Below are 20871 nucleotides of genomic sequence, written 5' to 3' on the forward strand. Positions count from 1 at the left end.
TGTAAAAACTGGCACGTGTGTATGGAGTATACTCCCAAAAGAACTGACACAAGGAGGATGGCGAGAAAAGGATGAAAGATGATAAGAATCCAAGGATATTTGATGAAAAGGAAGGCCAGTCTGATCAAAATTCTTTGTGGAAGACAGACTGCAATACTTATACTCATCCTCCGGATACAAACATTCATCTAAGCGAGCGATCCCATATTGGGCAATCTGAAGCTGCTGAAATAGCGCACGTGCCCTATGTGCTGATCCGTGAAGACGGTGATAAGAATACTTACTATCACAGATTAGATACAGCATTATTGAAAGCCAAGCGTGTATATCAGTTGATTAGGGTGCATAACGATGCTCATGATGAAGGGCAAGGAGCTCTTCTCAGTCTTTTGTAGCATGATACTATTGGAATCCCGAAAACATTACACATTCTAGGTGTACATACGTGGTGTTGCAAGAGATAAGTAGAGCTAGACAAGTGGTTTTATTACTGTATCAGATTCGAACTGAATGTATTATCCGAACATTATGATTACTTGCGCTTTTGAGAAGAGCTGCCCTCAAGACTCGTACGTCCGCGCTTTCTTTTCCCTGCCGGCTGGATGGCGTCTCCAGATCCATCGGTCGACCACTCGCTTACCTCCCATTCAAAGGTGGTAGACCGGTCATCGCTAGCACCAACTCCACGCCTAGACTTCATCAACCGACCCAGCTGGCTTCCCTCAATCATCTCCTCAAACCAAGGAATCCCACCCACCGTGCCCTGTCGGAAACTGCGCGTAAGACCTTGTCTATTCCCACCAGACGGAGTGATGGCATTGGCAGTAGTCGAGCGAGATGGGATCACCTCAACGTTGCCGGTTTCTTCTTCCTCTTCATCCGATGCCTCGGGAAGCAGATCGAGATCTTCTAACGTTCGTTGGTCCTTCCCAGACAGACTGCCTAGTGTCACCGACATGAAGTCTGCATCCTCCCGAGGGTCTTCGCTCCAGTGCGTAAGTGGGCTACCGCAGAACCCACAAAAGACCCGCTGGGTTTGTGGCGCATGGAGAGGAGTGTAGGTACGCCGGATGCTGCTATGTGTTTCGTCGGGGAAGAACGATTCGGTGTGCGATTGGTACCAGCTCAAGGGGACTCGCAACCATGCTGTCAGAGGACTTCCTTGAAATCTCCCTGGTCAGAGAAGAATTATCATGTCAGCTTGGAGTGTCTATCTTTACATGGGGTTCACATATGGTAGGCAGAAATCCAAATCAATACGTACGGTTGTCCCGGCTGTCGTCGAAGTATATCTCGGCGTGATCGGCCACATCTTCGGGAATGTTGATCGTATATTGGTTGCGGCCACAAAAGCAGGAACCATGCAAATGGTCAAGGGCATCCATCTTGGGGTGTTTCGAGTCGTCCAGTGTCCGAGAAGCAACGATGTCGATCACAACGGTGTGGCCTTGGGTCTGAGTTTGAACTAGTAGTATGAGGTCATAGACCGCTCCGATCCATCAATTCAATTGACGATTTGTCTTTCAAGCACTAAGGCGAAAAAGTAGTGGACATATAGGGGTCAAGTATCTCGGATGTCAATACTTCCTCTATGCCGCAGTCAATTGTTCGGAAAAGGCAGAAATCGAAGGGAGAAATGATGATAATTACAGAGTTGCAACAGGTCGATGACGTCGCATCAACCAAACTACTCCGTAGTCGGAACCCGCATTGGCATAACTGGCAGCATAAATTGCTTAGTAAGTATCCAAGTATTGTTCACTTCAATCACGGTCTTCACTTCACCCTCCAGGCTTCATCCAGGGTTGAAAATTAGTCACAAATCACCCAAATTGATTCATTGAAGAATAATCACTCTGCTCTAAACTATGATGCACTATTCCACTTTTACCTCTGCTAATCTAGATGGAAGACCTCCATCTCCAGTCTCTCCAGCCAGTTGGGGTGTCATGAATTTGTCAAAGAATCGAGACATCTCGGCATAGTCGTCCACCTCCCCGACCCAACTCACATATTGATCTGGTCGAATAATCATGCTGGCTCCATGGTCTGGGTTTATACCATAGTTGGCATAAATCTGGCCGTGTCCCTCGTGGTAGGACTGGTCATCGACAAACACCTTCCAATAATCCCAGCCTGATTCCTTGTCGTAAGGGTGAAATGCCTCCGGGAGATCGAGGAGCTCGACTGCTGTTCGTGGCCCAGCATGGACAGTCAGAACTTCGATCAGGCTGTCAATAGATTGGCCTGTTGGTGTATATCGACGAATGAACGAGTCTGGACCTGCCAGTTTCGCGCCGAGGTCTTGCATGCGCTCCATATTTCGGGGAGTGGTGAGTCGGCCAGGAAAGACAATCACTCGCCAGCGCCCATTGCTCTTCAACAGTTCCTGGAGATGCCATGGGCGGGCATCCGACTGATTGAGTACCTTAAAACTAGGAATACGCTTGCCAATGTCGATTCCTCTGGCTAGCTGCGGCTTGCTTTTCGCATCGGTCCTGTCGCCTTTTCCGGATGCTTCACTCTCTTTCGCGACGATGACACTGGCGCTGTAATTGACCGCTACAACAGTCAGTATACTATCATGGTCAGGAGAGAAACGGGTCTCACCGATTCCGCTTGCAAATTCGTTCCCTTTTTCAAATGCACGCTTAAACTCTTCCATACTGACACCCTCCTCGTCCATGACATCCTTGGCTGGACGCCCAGAGAATAGTCTCGAAAAGCGATGGTCAAACGCAATAAGGTCTTGTGCAACTTGCCTTCGCTCGGACTCGTACGTCTTGAGGATTGACCCGCTGCTGTACCCTTTCACCACATGCGCGATCTTCCAACCAAGATTGAAAGCTAGTCCTAGCATTAGCAAATGACCATTTGACATCTTTCCCGCAGACTTACTATCTTGCATGCTTATGTTCATCCCCTGTCCTGCTTTAGGAGAATGGGTATGAACCGCGTCTCCGGCCAGAAAGACTCGCTCCTGCAGCGAGAATGCATCTCCCACTCGTTGGCCGATTTGATATGCAGTCCACCAATCGCAGTACGAATAGTCCAGCTTATAAGGATGCATAATTTGCTGCGCGGATTTCAGAATAACCTCAGGGGTGATTTGTGACCGATCCACCTTGGCCCCGTCTTTGACATCGGTGGACTGTAGCTGGATGTAGAGTCGCACGAGCTTGTTCTCGCGCGGTATAATCATGACGCTACCAGAATTGGCGGAGTGGATGGCACACCGCTGCCGAACGTCCGGGAAATCAGTGATTGGGACGATGTCCAGGACGCCCCAGATGTAGTCGGTGGAGTCCCCCTCTAGTTTGAAGTCGAGCTGGCGCCGCACCCACGAGTGCGCCCCATCGCATCCCACCATGAACCTGGCCCGAACCGTCTCCACTGGACGGGAATGGTCGCTACTCTTTGCGACGCGAATCAGTTCGTCGGTGTCGTCGGCAGCCAAATTACTTCGGAATAGCCCGTCGCTGGTTGATCGCTGGCCATCTTCGGTTTTCTGATGCTGCAACCGCTGCTGAGGTGTAGCTTCCTCGTCAGACAAGGTACGCAGCGTCACAGCGATAGGGTAATCTTCGAAGTCGGCCGCTTTGGCTTGGTCGAAATCGAAGGAAGTAGGTAGCACACCCCTTTCGACAACAATGTCGCTGTGCTCTTTGATAGAATCGAGGAAGAACCTTTCAATACGGCCCTGATGCAAGACTACCTGTTGGAAGTGACTGATCCCGGGGATAGTATCGGGAATACGATCCGACCGCCGAATCGTACCGGTTTCATCAGGGTTCCAGAGACAAATTTCAAGCATATGATTCGACTCGCGCCAGACACGGTGGCCGAAGTTGAAAGAATCCAATATCTCTAGGGTGCGACATTGCAGGCCATCAGCTTGGCCACTGAATACCTAGTTCGGTCAGAATGTAATGAAGCAAGCATCATGCAATATTGGAAACTCTCACCTTGGTACCACGCTTGTCGACAATGCGGGTCTTAATGTTGCAGCGACTTAGCCAATTTGCCAGCATGAGACCTGCTGGTCCAGCCCCGACGATGAGAACATCGGTGTGGCTCTCTTTTGTTGATTCGGGAACTGTCATGGTGTTCACTTGTGCGCAACGATATGTGTAAATGGAAAACGAGAGGGAGAATGAGAAAGACCTCCGACAACCTCTACCCAACGGCCTCTGCCGCGTTTAAATAATAGCCCTTTGCATACCCTGGTCAATAGTCAAATTTCCGATATAGGCGGGGGCTCTAACATATCCCAAAATACCTCAGCAGATTTACCAAGAAGAAGAGGGCATGGGGTCACTCAACATCGATCTGTTGGTGGAGATTCGAATACGTGGGCCGTATCGAACCCGATACTCAGACCAAACATCTCAACTTCGGGGATTCAAAAATCAGTGTGACTATCTATCCATGGATCCACCACCCACCAATACGTTTGAAATCCGCTTACTAGCTTCCCCGAAGGAAGTTCAGGATAGGTGTCCATCGGACTTGGCTGGTATCCACTGCAGCAACCACTATGAGGAGTTGACGTCGGTCATGGTCCAATTAGACCTATTTCAGTCCTGCGGGGTTGAAGAAGACATGGAAGGATGAATCTGGGCTTTATCACAGTGGCTTTTGATTTGCCCGATTTCCTTCCTATCTGATGGGCTGTTTCACCAAATTCCTCCTTCGGAAGTAGTCAGATCTGCAGTCCTGACCGGTGGGCTATTTGGTGTATCGCAGCACTTGGTGTACCCGCCTGTCCCTTCTCTGCCATTGTGTCATGTCATATGGCTGTGGGAGAAGACAACTTATTGAATTTCTACGAAAACACCGGTACTGATGAAAATACGGTGTTCATGCAGTGCCCTCAAGTTAACAGGCTAGCAACAAACCTTTTTCCTCTCCATCTCTGCGTCCGACAAAACGCCGCTTCCGTAGGAGACGATGCTCTTGATCTTTATTGATGCGAAGGTCTCCACGTCGAAAATGCTTCTTATTGGACTGGGAGTCATCGAAGAACAGTAATAGTCTACATGGGAATCATGCCCGCAACCATAAATCGTCCTTGAATTTGTCGGAGCAGAAGAGCTTGTGCGAATCGCATGCAGATGATCCAAGAACACTGCGAGCGCCACGCTGAACGAAGATCACCAGAAGATAATAGACCTTCTCTCCGACGTATGGGACCACATCAGCAAGCATCATCACCATTGTCTCGCTCAGTTCTATGGGGGTTTCTCAGATTTCGCCCCGACTACTGAGGCTCTGGCGCAGAAAGTCAAAGTGGCCTTGCAATGGGCTATCCCATCTCCAATAAACCGTGGTACTTCCAGTCCTTAACACCAGTTGGACATCAGATGTCGACCCCGCTCTAGGTCCTCTCAGTTAGCTGGGTTTAGGGAGATCCTCAGCCGCAATTTCGACGGAGAGTCTCCAATTTAGTTTACTGAACGGGCCAACGCACAGCCCGTGGGTGCGCGAATATCGTGGAATTTCCTGCTCCGAATCGCGCCGTTGAGGCTCGAACAGTTTATCTTTGCTCGATGCAGCAAGATGAGGCTGAACGAGTGTCAAGTGGGCCGTACCCCGCTGAAAGACCCATTAAATAATCCGGTCTCATTGACGATTAGTATACCTGATAGTCGCGCAAGTGGGACACGATCATGCTGATTGTCATGCGGGAAGAACATGGAATTTTCCGGTCTCGCTATCTACCTGCCCGCTTCGCACTAACGGGGAATCCAATCTGAGTGAACGCCGTGGGTTTGGCTCCTTAAAAAGGAGGGGGAATGGATTGAACGAGAAAACGACACTCCACTACTCTTTCTGGACAAGGCTGCGTAGTGGTCACGCAGATGCGACACGACTATGCAGAAAACCATGCAGGGGGATCTTGGCAGTGATTAAGGCTGTCAACGTACTGCTTATAGTGACTGAAGTGACCATCTATAGGCTAAACTCATGAAGGATCAACAATGAACCGTTTGAACTAGTGTTGACACTTTGCATCGGCGCCATCTACCATCCACTGAGCACAGGCAACTGTCAAGACAAAACTTGGAAACTAGTCCTCTCTAGGTCTGATAGCCCACTAAGTTGGTACTTTCTGCAACGGATGTTATGTTGCTACTTTGGGACATGGCTTGAGTTCTTACACTGGGCGTTTCTTGGTAGTAAAGTGTGCGTGATCATGGCCTTGTTTCTCGTGCAACTTATATTGGGCCGACCCCTCGGAGCCGCTGGCCATGTTAGCATGAACCGCATGGGCATTGTCCGTCCACATACACACACACACACACACACACACCTAACTTAACTAAACCCTTTGCCACTTCTTTCGTGTCCCTCACATTATGGGCTCTCTCCCCACCGAAGATGTCCTGGACGCGCTCATCGTGGGCGCCGGCTTCGCAGGCGTCTACCAACTCAAGCGCCTGCGCGAAGAGGGCTACAAAGCGAAGCTTGTAGATAGCGCCTCGGACTACGGCGGCGTATGGTACTGGAACCGATACCCCGGGGCCGGGGTCGACAGCACCGTCCCGCACTACGAGTTCTCCGACCCTGCACTGTGGAAAGAGTGGACGTGGTCGCAGCGCTTCCCCGGGAGCGCCGAGATACGCGAATACTTCGCATTTGTCGCGCAGAAGTGGGACCTAAGGCGAGACACCGAGTTCAGCACACACATCGCCAGTGCCAAATGGCACGAGCCGAGCCTCACCTGGGTCATCAAGAGCAGCTGTGGCAAGGAGTACCGCTCCCGGCTCTTCTTCCTGAACACGGGCTTCGCGGCCAAACGACACATCCCGGACTGGAAAGGTATCGACTCGTTCCAAGGCACCTTCATCCACCCCTCCTACTGGCCCAAGGAAGAGCCCGACCTCCGCGGCAAGAAAGTCGCCGTCATCGGTAACGGCTCCACAGGCGTGCAGATCGCGCAAGAACTCAGCCAGGTGGCCGGGGAATTCGTGCTCTTCCAGCGGACGCCGAACACAGCGCTTCCCCAGAAGCAAATCAACTATAAAGACAACGAGCACGAGCGGGTCCCCAAAGAAGCCTACCCGGCCCTCTACGCCGGGCGCACGACCAGCTTCGGCGGCTTCGACTTCAACTTCCTCCCCCGGAACACATTCTCAGACACCCCGGAGCAGCGGCAGCAGGTCTACGAGACCCTCTGGCAACACGGCGACTTCCACTTCCACCTCGGCAACTACCAAGACCTAATGTTCTCCGCCGAAGCCAACGAAGAAGCGTACGCCTTCTGGCGCGACAAGGCGCGCGCACGCATCGACGACCCAGCCCTCAAGGAACTCCTCGCCCCCCAGAAGAAGCTCTACCACTTCGGCTGCAAGCGCATCCCGCTCGAAATCAACTACTTCGAGATGTTCAACCAGCCCAACGTATCCCTCGTCGACGTCAACGCCACCCCCATCGAGCAGCTCACCCCGCGCGGCATCCAGACCACCGAGAGAGAGTGGGAATTCGACTTCATCGTGTGCGCGACGGGTTACGACTCCTTCACGGGCGGGCTGAAGCAGATCGATATCGAGGGCGCCGGCGGCGCCGGCCACACCCTCGCTGGCAAGTGGAAGGCTGGCACCAAGACCTACCTCGGTATGTCGGTCTCTGGGTTCCCCAATATGTTCTTCACGTATGGGCCCCAGGCGCCGACGGCGCTGTGCAACGGGCCGACGTGCGCGGAGTCGCAGGGTGAGTTCCTTGTTAGCATGATGAATCATTTGGCAAGGGAGGGGCGGGGGCGGATTGAGGCTGGGGAGGAGGGCGAGGCTAAGTGGGGGGATGATGTGAGGAAGTTTGCGTATTCGTCTTTGTTGCCGGGGACGAAGTCGGTTAGTTTCCCCTCTTACTCTTGGATCAAGTATTCGAGTAATGCTAACTACCCCAGTGGTACATGGGAGACAATATCCCAGGGAAACCGCGCGAGCCACTCATCTACCTGGGGGGCGTGCCGAACTATTATAACTCGTTGAAGGAGTGTGCTGAGCAGGGGTATTCTGGGTTTGCGATATCCTGATTTCGTTTTTTCCTACTTCCTGCTCATGGTTGGACTGTTACGAACCTAGTATGACAATCACTTGGCTATCATCGATTGCTTTTGTTGCGTACCCCATTATGGAGTCAATGAATATTAACGAATGCATTATGACCATAATGATGACTTTTGAAGAAGTTCATATCATACTAGCCAGTGGCCACAATGCTCTGCGCATGTAATGGAGATAGTACTGAATAGACAACATCGATCGACATTGATAGTGATATTCAGTACTAGGTAGGAGGTCGATAGGTAGTAGGTATAGTAGTAGTTGGTACAGACAAGCACACCAATGCGCCCAACGCCAGTGATCCCAAAACACCAGGGTAAGGAGAGCAAATTGACCGTCAAACAGACAGAGACCCACGTGTCCAGCTCAGTGAATTCCATCCATCTTGAACCATGATGGAGTAAGCTGGAGCGGGCTTGGCGCGTTCTCCTCCCTTTTGGAGTATCCCGGACGAAATCATCCCCCCCCCCATGTGATAAAAATAAACCGATCCAATCCCATCCCAGCACATCCAGTTCAAACTCCGCAAAAGAGATAATAAGCACAAGATGAGACAAGACTAGGACGAAAAAGAAGAGGACGAATACTGAGGTCGTCCGAAGAAGAAGGATCGGACCTCGGTTGGTTGGGGCAGAATGCGCAAATGCCGCGGTGGGCCCATCTCCATCTTTCTCCATATCCTTCTCCGTCTCCATGAACCGACGCCACGGGGTGAAGCGCACAATACAACAACGTCCCCTAGGTAGATATATACCATACATAACCCATCACATCGTCAATCATCGTAGTAGAAGTAGAAGTAGAAAGAAGCCCTCAAGTAATTTCACTCCACTCACAAGTAGACACCCTCTTGCGAAAAAAAAAGTCAGAAAGACAGAGAGGGAGGGATAAATCACGGCAAGCGAAACCCATCCTCAACTCTCCCCCCACGGCCCTCAATCTCCGCAATCAAGTCCTGCCGCTCCTGCATCTGCATCTGCATGAAATCGACCGTCTTCTTGAGCACAATGCTCTCACTGCGTCCCTGGCCTTCAAGGCCCGGCACCAGCTCCGTCAGACGGTCGAAGCCCTCGCGGATGGCGGCGCGGCGCTTCTGCTCCGATGCGATGTGGTTGTTCTTCTTCTCTTGCTCCGTCAGTCGCGGTTTGTCTTTCTCCTGCTGGGCGGCGGCGGCGGCGGCTGCGGCCGCAGCGGAGGACGAGGCGCCCTGTCTGGCGGAGGAGGCTGTAGGGGTTGTGGAGGAGGAGGGAGAGCGAGCGCTTCCGGGGAAGGGGGAGTCGGAGGGGTCGGAGGAGCTGGAGGCGAGGGAGGCGATGGAGGGGGGTTGGGCGGATGGCATGGTGGATTCTCTGATGATGGGATGGATAGATCTGTCGGTTGAGTGTCCGATAGAGGCTTGTCGGAGGAGGGAAACGACGGCTTTTGAGCAAAGGGGCGTGTCGAGGAATGCGTGGTAATCGAGGGATTGCACGAGATGCGGCGGGGAGCGATTTTCATGTGACGGAGGGGGACTTTGTATAGGAGTCCGTCAGATGGAGAGTAGTGTCAGAGTTGCGGGGACAATCGTACGAAAGGAATGGAAAGAGTGAAAACTCAAAATGCAGTTGAATGTCAAGGAGAGGTGAGAAGAGAAGAAGAGCCAGCTTTGCAAGTAGATCGAAGAGAAGGAGAGGGAGAAGCAACAATCGGCAGTGATGGAATTACTGATTACTGATTGGCGTGCGGAGAACCAGCCATATTGGACCGCCAACTGGTCTATCCACTTCCTCACAGGCCATACTGTATACTCTTACCTGGTCAGCCGAACTATGGGATCGATTCGAATTCAACTGAATACAGACCATCCAGATCATTCTATTCTTAAGATCTGAACATAGTACGCAAGAGTCAAGATCAAGATAAACGCTTATCAAACTGCCCCCACTGACCGCTTTCACTCGATATCTCCAACTCCACCTCAATCCACCCATCACTACAACAATCACAACCCAGAAAGGGAGAAAGACGAAACCAGAAAGAACCGAGAAAGAACAAAATGACCGACTCCAAAACCCACCTCCTCTCCCCAGACTCTTCCCCCGAGGACGAAACCCCCCAACAACAACAACAACAACAACAGCGCACCCCCCTCCCACGCCCCCCACCCTTCTCCCTCCCCTTCCTCACCACGCTGCGCGAAAAGCGCACCATCCTCGCCTCGCAATCCCCCCGGCGCCGCCAAATCCTCTCCCTCCTGGGCCTGCCCAACCTCGAAATCATCCCATCCCAAGCCGCCGAAGACCTGCCCAAAACGCTCGAGCCCTACGAGTACGTTCTCGAAACAGCCACCAAAAAGGCGCAAGCAGTCTACGAGCAGGAAATCCAACGCGCCAACACAGAAGCCGACGAGCCGGCGCTCATCCTCGCCGCCGACACTGTCGTGGTAGACGCGTCGACGGCGACGATCCTGGAGAAGCCGCGCAGCGAGGCGGAGCATATCGCGATGTTGAAGGCGCTGCGCGACGCGGGGGACTATCACCGGGTGTATACGGGGATGGCGGCTATGGCGCCGTTGGCGAGTGCGCGGCAGCCTGGGTATGTGCTTGAGACTGCTATGGAGGAGACGAGGGTGCGGTTCGATCCGGAGGTGTCGGATGAGATGATTTTGGCTTATGTGAGGACGAGGGAGGGCGCGGATAAGGCGGGGGGGTATGGGTTGCAGGGGTTGGGGAGTGTGCTTGTGGATAGGATAGAGGGGAGTTGGGATAATGTTGTGGGGTTGCCGCTGCGGGCTGCTGTTAAGTTGATGGAGAAGGTGTTGGTTAGGGCGGATGATGATGATCGGTTGGAGCAGGAGGGATTGGTGGGGGATAGTGAGGAGGAGGATGAGGATGAGTAACTTTCTTTTTTTTTTTTAGTTTTGGATATCACAAAATAGGATAGACATGTCTATCATATGGAGCAGTATAGACATCTATACCTACGTATTATGCATGCATGTATGCATACCTTACATACACATACATACAGACAGGCACATATAAGAGATAAGAACAGTTCTCAACTGACCTAAAACATATACACATAGACAGAAGAAATCTCAATGAGAGAATGAAAAAAAAACAACACCAAACAGTCAAATCAAAAAAAGGGTAATTTTTACGCCGTCCACACTCTCCGGATAGCCTCCGTCAAGCCCACATCGTTCGTCTCAAACTCATACAGCCCAACGGCGGTGCCGAGGGTGAAGGCGCGCAGCAGCCAGTTGCAGGCGGCGTGCGTCTTGGGCACGCGACGGGTGGGGAAGTAGTCGATGATGGAGGCCTGGAAGCCGATGTGCGAGTGCAGGATCAGACCGGAGCAGAGGACGGCGTCCATGACGGGGTTGAGGGAGCCGGCTGCGAAGGGGGCGACGCACAGGGGGACGAGGCCGAGGGCGACCAGACTATATTGTAGTCAGTATTTCTCACTTTCTTTGCTTCGTTTTAGGACGCGACAGGGGTTGACGTTAACGTACCGCTCAAAGGTCCAGTGGTAGCTGCCTTCGGAGGGGTGAGGCTCGGGGATGGGAGCAGGGTCGTTCACTGGGACTGGTTAGTTCTGCTCTTCGATTGATCGAGACAATCTCTCTCTATCCCTCTCTTTCCTCCTCTTCCTCCTCCTTCTTCGCATGCTTCAGTCTCGGAATATGACGGTTGTTTACATACCAGTTCCATCCATGGTTTCTACTCGCAATTAGCACACACTCTCACTTCAACCTCAATCAACACTATCCCCTTGTAAGTACTCACGAGGCAAAGGAGGCAGAATCTGCTTCTTCGCAGAAGCATGGAATCCAACCATCTGCGACGCACCGGCCGGCCGGATCGCCAGCGGGCGGGCAGCGGACAGCCGCAGCAGGGGGGACTGGCGGGCGAGGGAGGCCATTTTCAATATCTCGATTGATATAAAGGAAAGTATATCTCAAAAAGAAAGAGAGGAGAAGGGTGACTCCGCAGTGGTCCTAGACTCGCACAGGTTACGATCCAAGATGGAGAGAAGTGAAGTCGAGATGGAACCTCGGGAGTCCGACTCGGGAGTCAGCGCTTTCTCGTGCCGCTGATTGGTGGAGAGGGGCTGAGGCAGCCGAAAATGGCCGAGATGAGTCAGCTTTTTATCCTGAATTTATCCACCTTATTCTGTCATCCACTGCATCTTCATATCTACATATCTACTAAACTGATTGTGTCATATAATTCTTGATTTATTCATATCGACTCATATTACCCCAGCAAAGAGAACTAATTAACAATTAAAACTTGAGCACAGCCTTACCCAAGTTCTTTCCGTGGAAAATGCCCACCAAACCCTCAGCAGCATTGTCAATGCCCTCCGTCTCATGGATAAGAGTCTTGAACGAGCCATCCTTAATCCACTTCTGCACATTCTTCTGATGATCCACCGCATACTTAGGCCCCATACCCTCATCGCTAACAATGAAGCCGCGCATCGTCAGCCTCTTCGTGAGCACGTTCGCGATGTTCGTAATCGGATAAGGCGCCGCATTATACTGCGAGATCAGACCGCAAAGCACCACGCGGCCAAAATCGTGCAGCGCATCCAGCGCAGCGGCCATGTGCTCGCCGCCGACATTCTCATAGTAGATGTCGATGCCCTCAGGCGCCAGACGGGCCAGCGCATCGGCGGGCTTCTCCTTCTTGTAGTTGAACCCGCCGTCGAAGCCCAGCTCCTTCGTGATGTAGTCGAGCTTCTCGTCGGAGCCGACGCTGCCGATGACGGTCAGGCCCTCGTGCTTGGCGAGCTGGCCGACGAGCTGGCCGACGGCGCCGCTGGCGGCGGAGACGAAGAGCGTCTCGCCCTTCTTGGGCTTGCCGATCTCGTACAGCGAGGAGTAGGCCGTCAGGCCGGGCATGCCGAGGGCGCCGAGGAAGACGCGGACGTCTTCGATGCCGAGCGGGTTGTCGAGGGGGCGGATGCGCGCGATCTCCTCGCCGGACAGCGCGACGTATTGCTGGACGGGGACGAAGCCGAGCACCAGGTCGCCTTCTTTGTAGGAGGGGTTGGCGCTGCGGAGGACTTTGAGCACGGAGGAGCTCTCGATGGGGGCGTCGAGGGTGAACGCCGGCGCGTAGGACTTGATGTTGGCGGGGCGCATGCGGCCGCGCATGTAGGGGTCGAAGCTTGTGTAGAGGGATTGCAGCACGACGCCGTTGGCGGGAGCTGGGGTGTTGGCGTCATAGCTGACGGGCTCGAGGACGAGGTGCTCCCCGGGGATGGGGTAGGCCTCGGGGATTTTCTTGAAGACGAGGGCTTGGTTGGACATTTTGTTCTTTATTTTTTTCCCTTCGTTTCTATATCAGAAGAATGGTTGAATGGTTAGGTAGGGATGATGGTGGAGGGAAATAGTAGTATTTATGTAGGCCCAGTGGAGAGGAGATGATGCAAGCGGGGCGACATCGAGTGAACTAAGATAACCACAGCAGATTACCAAGCACGGTGCAATGCAAACCACCGTCCCAACAACAGAAGTGGAGACTCTTGCCCAAAAGAGTCCCTCGCCATCCGTCACGAACGGGACCGATGCACTTTCTAGGCAAGAAGACCGTGCCGAGGAAGAGGGGCACCGGAGGGATTTTTAATCTTAACAATCAAGCTAAGCGATCTGTTGGGAATGAGTTGTACAGGTTATGCTAAACTATACGGAAACATGGAAGAAGTTTTGGGAATTCTACACGGAGGCTTTTGGGGATCTACGCGGAGACTTTCAGGGTCTCTATGCGGAGGTTTTTCAAGGGTCCCACGCGGAGGCTTTTGGGAGTCCCCCGCGGAGGCTTTGAGGGGTCCTACATGGTTGCTTTCCAGGGCTATACACAGGGACTTTTGGGGATCCAGCTTTCAGAGGCTCTAGATGGGGCCTTTTAGGGGCATCCACACGGATGCTTGATAGGGAGGGATATGAAGTAGTAACAATCATCTCCTAGTACTTTATGAAATAGTCTATAAGTATCTCTAACCAAGTGATCAGACCGCCGAGCGAAGCGCGGGCTCAAAACTTGTTTTCTGTACGAAGGTTAGACTACCTTGGCTAGTTATTTAATAAAAAAATCTGCTCATAAATGTATGGTGTCATTGACAGCGATTGATAATCTGGGGTCGGAACCGGATTGATTAGGTTAATGATCCGTGTGGCTTGCATTACGGTTATTTTTAGCGGTCATATTCGATAGCCTTGTTGATTCGTCTTCATACACTCTATATTTATATTGATAGGTTTCGTATGATTTATATAGTCCTATGGTAATATGCTAATTGTATCATGAAGCAATCCATTCAATGCTACATCAGGATATAAAAACAGAAGCCAAACATGCTTGGAACAAACCCAGATCTACCTCTTAACTCTATAAACCCGGGCCCATATCTAGACAACCCAAGCCAGAAGCAAAAGAAAAACAAAAAAAAAAAAGAATTTGAAAAAAATGAAAAGATGAAAAGTGAAATATGAAGAGAGAAAGAAAAAAATGATAAAAATTATGTTGACCGAGCAATCATATCGTCCCGGGCAGGCCCAGTACCGATCCACTTCACGGGAACACCACCCAGACCCTTCTCGATGAAAGCAATGTACTCGCGGGCCTTCTCAGGCAGCTCCTCGTAGCGCTTCACGCCCATAGTGTTGCACTTCCACCCAGGCAGAGTGACGTACTCGACCTCGACCTTGTCGAGGACGTCCGCGTCCGCGGGAATGGTGTTGGTCGTGCGGGTGCCGTCGGGCAGGATGTAAGCGACGCCGACCTTGATCTCGTCGAAGTCGTCCAGCACGTCGAGCTTGGTCAGGTTCAGCGCGGTGTAGTGGTTGATGGCCTGCGAGTAGCGGCACAGGACCAGGTCGAACCAGCCGCAGCGGCGCTTGCGGCCCGTCGTCACGCCGAATTCGCGACCCACGGACTGCAGCTTCTCGCCGTCGGCGTTGAGCTGTTCGCTGGGGAAGGGGCCGGATCCGACACGTGTCGTGTACGCCTTGACCACGCCGATGATGGACGAGATGCTGGTGGGGTTCAGAGACAGCGCCTGCACGGCGCCGCCCAGGCCGGTCGACGACGACGTCACGAAGGGGTAGGTGCCGTGGTCCAGGTCGAGCATGAGCGCGTTGGCGCCTTCGACCAGGGTGTTGGGGGAGTCTTTGTACTCCTGGAGGAAGGCGAGTTGGTCGACGATGTGGGGGGTCAGACGGGCACGGAAATCCTAAAAAAGCATTAACTCTCAATCCATAACCAGAATAAAGAAACGGAAAAAAAAAACACACACACCTTGAACATCGCAAGCTCATCCTCCACATTGTACTCCAGATCGCCAAAGCGCGCCCGGTACCCAGCATCCAGATTGCGCAGCTTGCGCTCAAAGACAGCCTCATCCAGAATCTCACCGACGCGAATACCGCGACGGGCAGCCTTATCACTGTAGCAGGGACCGATACCCTTACCCGTGGTGCCAACCTTACGGCCACCCAGACGGGCCTCCTCGAGGCCATCGACCACAGAGTGCAGGTTGAGGCAGACGTGGGCGCGATCGGAGATGAAGACGCGCTTAGCGGCGCCCTCGAGGCCCTTGTCCTCCAAGGAAGCCAGCTCCTTGAAGAAGCTGGGGACGTGGACGACGGTGCCGGCGCCGATGAGGTTCACGCAATTCGGGGAGACGAGGCCGGAGGGAAGGATGTGAAAGTCGTAGGTTTTGTTGCCGTGGACGATGGTATGGCCGGCATCTATACATGGTCAGGGTGACTCATCGCAGACACGGCGTGCGAGATGGCAACGGGTAGGTGAATAAGAGAGAAACATACTGTGACCGCCAGCAGCACGAGCACACAGCGTCGCCTCCTGCGACAGCATATCGGTGATCTTGCCCTTTCCTATCGTTCACGACCAATGTCAGTATCATGTCACGAGCACCGCGGGGATCAATATATCAATCCATCCCAAACCTACCTTCATCACCCCACTGGCTACCCAGAACAATTGTGATACCCATGATGATCAAATAGAAGCAACAACAGTAGCAAAAATCAATCCAACACTCGAATATCAAATCCGGTCAAATTCGGTTTCGCAATGGTCGGAGCGGAATCGGATGGCGGGGATGCGTCGGAAAGCTAGATAGCCAAACAACCGATCGAACGGAATGGAGAAAGAGAAAATAAGATAGAAAAGGCCAGACCGATTCTATGTAAGATACAGTAATAATAATAATGTCAAGAAGAATAAATGTACGGAGCAGAAGCGAACAATTCGCGACCGTCAAAGATCCAAAAGCCGAAAACAGGAACGAAGGAGGGGAAGAGGGGGGGAATCTGGCCGAGAGATTATATACTCAGTTTTCTCTGCCAAGGGTTCCTTTCATTCCGTGACTCAAACCGATCGGCCGGTATTGCCCGTATTTTTCCTCCCTTCGATCCCGAATTGAGTGTACGTGCCAAGGCGGTGACGGCTGTAAATTACCGTCACATGAGATGGTTCTGAATCGCCACATCGGGCAGGTGGCGGCCTCAGGCGGGGTTGTCTCGGCCTCGGGCTTTGAGGGCTTGGGGCTCAGGGTTAGGGCCGGGGGCGTCACCTTCATGTACTAGGTACTATTATCATCATCATTCCTGGTCGTTCTATGTGAAGATTAAATACTCATATCGATTGGTAGGATATCTTAGTATATTACAAGAAATCAGATAAAAAGATCCCCCAACGCCATCCATGCATTTCATCGATCCATCGGTCCATCGATCTGTGCAATCACACAAGCTTCCCCCCATTCCGGATCCATTCTCGCATCTCTCCTAGCTGGAGGATACAATCCCTGTGCATCTCCCGCGCTACCTCCCAATGCTTCTGCACCTTGGCGTCCTCCTCGATCGCCCGGAGGTAGGCGCTGAACCCTCCTTTACCGGCACCAGCAATCATCTCATCCGCAGTATCATCCTCCGCCCCATCGTCATCACCATCGGGGCCGGCCTCCTCATCGCCATCCGCACCGGTGACCCCAAGACGAGTCGAGTCCCCCACAGCGCTGACCCAGTTCGGGCTCATGCCCGTCTCAATAGCCTCCTGGCGGGCATTGAAGTGGCCCAGAATCCGCCGCTGGAACCGGTTCCAGTCGCGCATGTAAGCGTGCATCTCCGCCACGTAGCGGTCCCACGCGGCCCGCGGCAAGCCCTGCTGCTGCGGGTCCAGTCCGAGGGGTACCTTGGCCGGCGGCTGTGGCCGTTTCGGCGGGTTCGGACAGATGAGGTTCCGCGGGCGCACGTCGCGTGCTGTCGTCTTGGGGACCTTGGCGCGGGACTCGAAGGGGAGCGTGGCGAAGATGTCTTGTAGGTCGTCAATGCCGCTGCCGGTTGTGTTGGTGAAGGGAACTGTGTTGCTGAGGTTGGTCAGGTTGAAGAGGTGGTTGGGTTGCGCGCGGTTAGTGCTGTTGGTGCCCTTGTTGGCGGTGGGTGGGGTTTTCGGTACTGGGGCCTCCTTAGGTGGGCCCTTCGGGGCACTTGCGGGCTCCGGGGTAGTGGGCTTGGTGCTTCGAGCTGGGAGTTCGTCGTCAACGTCCATGGCCTCGGCGTCGCCGTTCGCCGTGGGTGCTGGTGCTGGTGCTGGTTCCGGCGGCTGGTCTCCGTTGACGGTCGCCTGGGCCTCCTCGGCCTCTGTCGCCACGCTGGCTTGCTGGGGCACAGGCCGTGCCTTAACGGGGGGGCGCGTGTGTTTGCGGGGGCTGCGTTGGCGCTGGCTGGCTGCGGGCGGTTGCTGAGAGCTGCTGCTCTCCGGCACATCCCAAGACATGTTCTTGAGTTTCTCGACCCAGTCTTCCGTGAAGAATTGCCCAGAGGGGAATGAAGTCGGTGGCTGTTGGGAGGCTGTCTCAGGACGCGGCGAGTTGTTGTTGGAAGCGCTGCTGGAATAGCCTCCCCGTCTGCTCGCAGGACGCCCACGGTTGTGGGACGGGGTCTCACCATTCTCCGATGATGTTCCTGTGAAGAAAGAAGTCCCGCCCCAGTGTGCAGCCGAGAATGGCCTGCGGAGATCGTCATGGCTGGTGCTTTTGAATGTCCCGTGGTGCGAATTGTTCGTGAAGGCGTGTGTCCTGCAGCAGTCAGTAAGAACCTTCCGCATCCAATGGGAGGTAGTCACATACGGGTCAAAGAGATTGCCCGCCTTGGGAAAAGAGGTAGACGCGAACCTGTGACTGGGGGAAGCAGCACTGTCGGAATCGTGGCCTGGACAAAGATTAGCATCCTTACGGCACTCACGGACACCACAGGATGGAATTTACCTCCTCTGTAACTCCACTGATTCGGCACATGGAAATTCCCAAACTTCTGATTCGGCCGCATCCGACTCCTCGGCACAGCCTTCGGCTTCCGCCCCAGCATCTCATCAAGATCATCCTCAAGATCGTCCTCATCATCATCATCATCCAAACCACTCGAACTCGTCGACGAGTAATTGCGACTCCGCTCCGCATTGAAATCCGGACTCGCACTACGATGTCGTCCCGAGCGCGGGGGCACCGGACTCGGCGGGGTAGTGCGCGGCTGGGGTTTGGCGCTCTCAGGCGAATTCCGCACGCTGGAAGAGCGTCCCATCCCCGCGCTGGAAAAGAACGCACGCTCCCCTCCGGTGCCAGCGTACTTGCTGCCGGTGCGCTCGATGTCGGGCGTCCGCGATTGCTCCGTCCGGGCCTGGAACCCGGCGGCGGCGGCTGCTTTTCTCGCGGTCGGGGACGACGCAGCGGGCGCGAAGAACGGTTTGGAGGCTTGGGCGCGCTCCGCGCGCGGGACGTTGGAGTAGGCAGAGGTGTTGGAGGCCATGGGCTCGTCTCCGCCGGTGGCTGCCCGCGGGGCGAATCCGGACTTCTTCTTGGCGAACGACGCCGAGGCCCGTGGGGATTCCGTGCTGGCTGGCTTGGGCGACGTCTTGAAGTACTCGTAGGCGGATTTGGGGCGCGCCGACTGGCTGGAGTTGGCGCTGGGTCGTGGCACGCCGCCGGGATGTTGGCCGGAGCGGCCCGTGTGCGGATCAAACTGCGTCCAGCCGGGCATTCCACTGCCCTTCATGTCCTGGAACCCGCGGTATGCATCGGCGCGCGTCTGTTGGTCATCGTGCCGCCGCTCCCACGGCTGCTTGGGGGCCGCTCGCGCGTAGCTCGCATAGCGCTGCGCACCGGTGGACGGGCCGCCCTGGAAGCTCTGCGGGCGCGAGGCGAAGTTCGGTTTGGGCGGTGTTGATTTCGCGGTGGGAGCAGCGGTGGGGGTTCGTCGCGGAGGGGGTTTCGTTTTGGGCGGACCGTAGAATTTCCCGTAGCCGGCGCGTAATCGGTCGGTATCGTATCGGAGCCGTTGCTGGGGGTCACTGAGGATCTCGTTGGCGGCTTGGATGGACTGGAACTTGGAGATGAAATCCACCTCTTTGCCGGGGTTTCTATCGGGGTGGTATTTGAGGGCTGCCTTGTCAGCCACATGATCCTGGTTTTCCCCCGATCCAACCCACGGGACACCCTACCTAGCTTTCTGAACTGCCTCTTGATATCCTCCGACTCCGCGCTGGGGGTGAGACCCAAGTCTGCGTAATAATCCCTCCGTACATCTGTCTTGACCATTGTGAACGGCCAATCTTATAGTTTGCGAAAAGAATGTGTCCTGCTAAATCCGCACCAAGTCGGGGTCAAGCTGCTCATGACCTTGTCGCCGATGAATCAAATCGCAGATATAATGAATCGAGGAAAAGGAAAGAAGAAAGCGACGTCGAGCGATCGAATTGACAGCGAAGGTTTCAACCGTCCAGGGGTGAAGGCGATGGAGCGACGACACGACACTCGATAAAGTACAGCTCGCCTTCGAATTATAACCCAACCCCACACTGTCAAAAAGCGGATTGAACGATCTTCTCACCAGACAGCACCCAACTGAGCATGATAAGGAAGATCCAAGCAAGGGTTCGGTTCGAAGGTAGAGAGCTGGAGGGGAGGGATGGCGGGGAAGGGAATGGAGCTGGAAATGCAGCCCACGACCGAAGTGTTTGAAGAAAGACTGCGAAAATAGGATCGACCGTGACAGCGACTCGAAACGGATTCAAGAATAAAGAAGCCGAAATTAGTTACCTAGTTAGTGCCAGCATCCAAGCCGAGGGGCGTTCATGGGTCCCCAAAGAAGGAAGAAAATAAAAATAAAAATAAAGGGCCAGTTGGTCCAAGCGCGGTTCGACAAAGAAGATCCTCAGATCTCTCTTTTCCTCAAAGAACTGAAACCCGTTTCTTCTACCGTCCCTCTTATGTTTAAACCCAGATGATTGCAGCGATAGAGAGTGAAACACACACTTCCTCTCTAACTGTCTGTCTGTCGTCGACGCAAGAAGAAATGCGCTGGCTAGCGCCAGAGAAGAAGAAGAAAGACGATGGTTCGTTGGATTGTTTGATTGTTTTGCCGGTCTTTGTCTCCTTGGGAACCAACGTTTCTGCCTCAGTCCCAACTCTCCGCCCTGATTTGTGCCCAATTCCTGGTTTTTAGCTGGTGTAGCCTCATTTTGTCCCAAAATTTAAATAATTGATGTGTAGAATGAGAGTAATAATGATAATCAAATATCAATTGAATAAGAATGGTTCTATTCAAAGGATAAAGTCTACTATCCCAGCAGTATATGGAGGGGATAGATATATATCAGGTACAGTATGTGGTATCGACAGTGGATTAAAAATTATCTAAGATTTAAAAAGCCAATTCCAAGAGAAACAAATAGATATAGGTAAATGTTTGGGGGAAAGTAATAAAAAAAAAAAAAAAAAAAAACAAAAA

The 20871-nt window shown here is 53.3% G+C and overlaps 9 protein-coding genes across 9 annotated transcripts; 2 read left to right on the forward strand and 7 right to left on the reverse strand.

The window, feature by feature from the left end:
* Positions 1-465: 465 nt before the first annotated feature.
* On the reverse strand, positions 466-1627 carry BDW47DRAFT_106888 (uncharacterized protein). The gene is made up of 2 exons (XM_024812874.1): positions 1265-1627; positions 466-1173 (listed from the first exon to the last, which is right to left on the reverse strand). Exons 1-2 carry the CDS (start codon positions 1383-1385, stop codon positions 533-535), a joined length of 762 nt encoding a protein of 253 aa, XP_024671373.1. The 5' UTR covers positions 1386-1627; the 3' UTR covers positions 466-532.
* Positions 1628-1748: 121 nt separating this feature from the next.
* On the reverse strand, positions 1749-4385 carry BDW47DRAFT_106889 (putative FAD monooxygenase). The gene is made up of 4 exons (XM_024812875.1): positions 3966-4385; positions 2899-3910; positions 2611-2847; positions 1749-2562 (listed from the first exon to the last, which is right to left on the reverse strand). Exons 1-4 carry the CDS (start codon positions 4101-4103, stop codon positions 1877-1879), a joined length of 2073 nt encoding a protein of 690 aa, XP_024671374.1. The 5' UTR covers positions 4104-4385; the 3' UTR covers positions 1749-1876.
* A 1974-nt stretch (positions 4386-6359) lies between these two features.
* BDW47DRAFT_126301 (flavin-containing monooxygenase) lies at positions 6360-8038 on the forward strand (the record flags this gene model as incomplete). Its single annotated transcript, XM_024816535.1, has 2 exons — positions 6360-7853; positions 7910-8038. 2 exons carry the CDS (start codon positions 6360-6362, stop codon positions 8036-8038), a joined length of 1623 nt encoding a protein of 540 aa, XP_024671375.1.
* Positions 8039-8241: 203 nt separating this feature from the next.
* On the reverse strand, positions 8242-9759 carry BDW47DRAFT_106892 (uncharacterized protein). Its single transcript, XM_024812876.1, has one exon. The coding sequence runs from the start codon at positions 9406-9408 to the stop codon at positions 8962-8964; it is 447 nt and encodes a 148-aa protein (XP_024671376.1). The 5' UTR covers positions 9409-9759; the 3' UTR covers positions 8242-8961.
* Positions 9760-10104: 345 nt separating this feature from the next.
* On the forward strand, positions 10105-10947 carry BDW47DRAFT_126303 (nucleotide diphosphatase; the record flags this gene model as incomplete). The annotated part of the gene is made up of 1 exon (XM_024816536.1): positions 10105-10947. One exon carries the CDS (start codon positions 10105-10107, stop codon positions 10945-10947), a length of 843 nt encoding a protein of 280 aa, XP_024671377.1.
* A 74-nt stretch (positions 10948-11021) lies between these two features.
* BDW47DRAFT_106893 (CybS family protein) lies at positions 11022-12099 on the reverse strand. Its single transcript, XM_024812877.1, has 4 exons — positions 11840-12099; positions 11756-11773; positions 11566-11632; positions 11022-11493 (listed from the first exon to the last, which is right to left on the reverse strand). The coding sequence occupies exons 1-4, from the start codon at positions 11973-11975 to the stop codon at positions 11208-11210; spliced, it is 507 nt and encodes a 168-aa protein (XP_024671378.1). The 5' UTR covers positions 11976-12099; the 3' UTR covers positions 11022-11207.
* A 209-nt stretch (positions 12100-12308) lies between these two features.
* Positions 12309-13494, reverse strand: BDW47DRAFT_106895 (MDR family NADP-dependent oxidoreductase). The gene has a single exon (XM_024812878.1). It carries the CDS (start codon positions 13369-13371, stop codon positions 12340-12342), a length of 1032 nt encoding a protein of 343 aa, XP_024671379.1. The 5' UTR covers positions 13372-13494; the 3' UTR covers positions 12309-12339.
* Positions 13495-14357: 863 nt separating this feature from the next.
* Positions 14358-16375, reverse strand: adB (adenylosuccinate synthase ADE12). Its single transcript, XM_024812879.1, has 4 exons — positions 16034-16375; positions 15889-15957; positions 15359-15810; positions 14358-15293 (listed from the first exon to the last, which is right to left on the reverse strand). The coding sequence occupies exons 1-4, from the start codon at positions 16074-16076 to the stop codon at positions 14580-14582; spliced, it is 1278 nt and encodes a 425-aa protein (XP_024671380.1). The 5' UTR covers positions 16077-16375; the 3' UTR covers positions 14358-14579.
* A 344-nt stretch (positions 16376-16719) lies between these two features.
* Positions 16720-19927, reverse strand: BDW47DRAFT_132040 (DnaJ domain protein). Its single transcript, XM_024817464.1, has 4 exons — positions 19583-19927; positions 18354-19523; positions 18216-18297; positions 16720-18164 (listed from the first exon to the last, which is right to left on the reverse strand). The coding sequence occupies exons 1-4, from the start codon at positions 19677-19679 to the stop codon at positions 16829-16831; spliced, it is 2685 nt and encodes an 894-aa protein (XP_024671381.1). The 5' UTR covers positions 19680-19927; the 3' UTR covers positions 16720-16828.
* Positions 19928-20871: the final 944 nt, after the last annotated feature.

The sequence above is a fragment of the Aspergillus candidus genome (genome assembly GCF_002847045.1).
Source record: "Aspergillus candidus strain CBS 102.13 unplaced genomic scaffold BDW47scaffold_27, whole genome shotgun sequence".
NCBI lineage: Eukaryota > Fungi > Ascomycota > Eurotiomycetes > Eurotiales > Aspergillaceae > Aspergillus > Aspergillus candidus.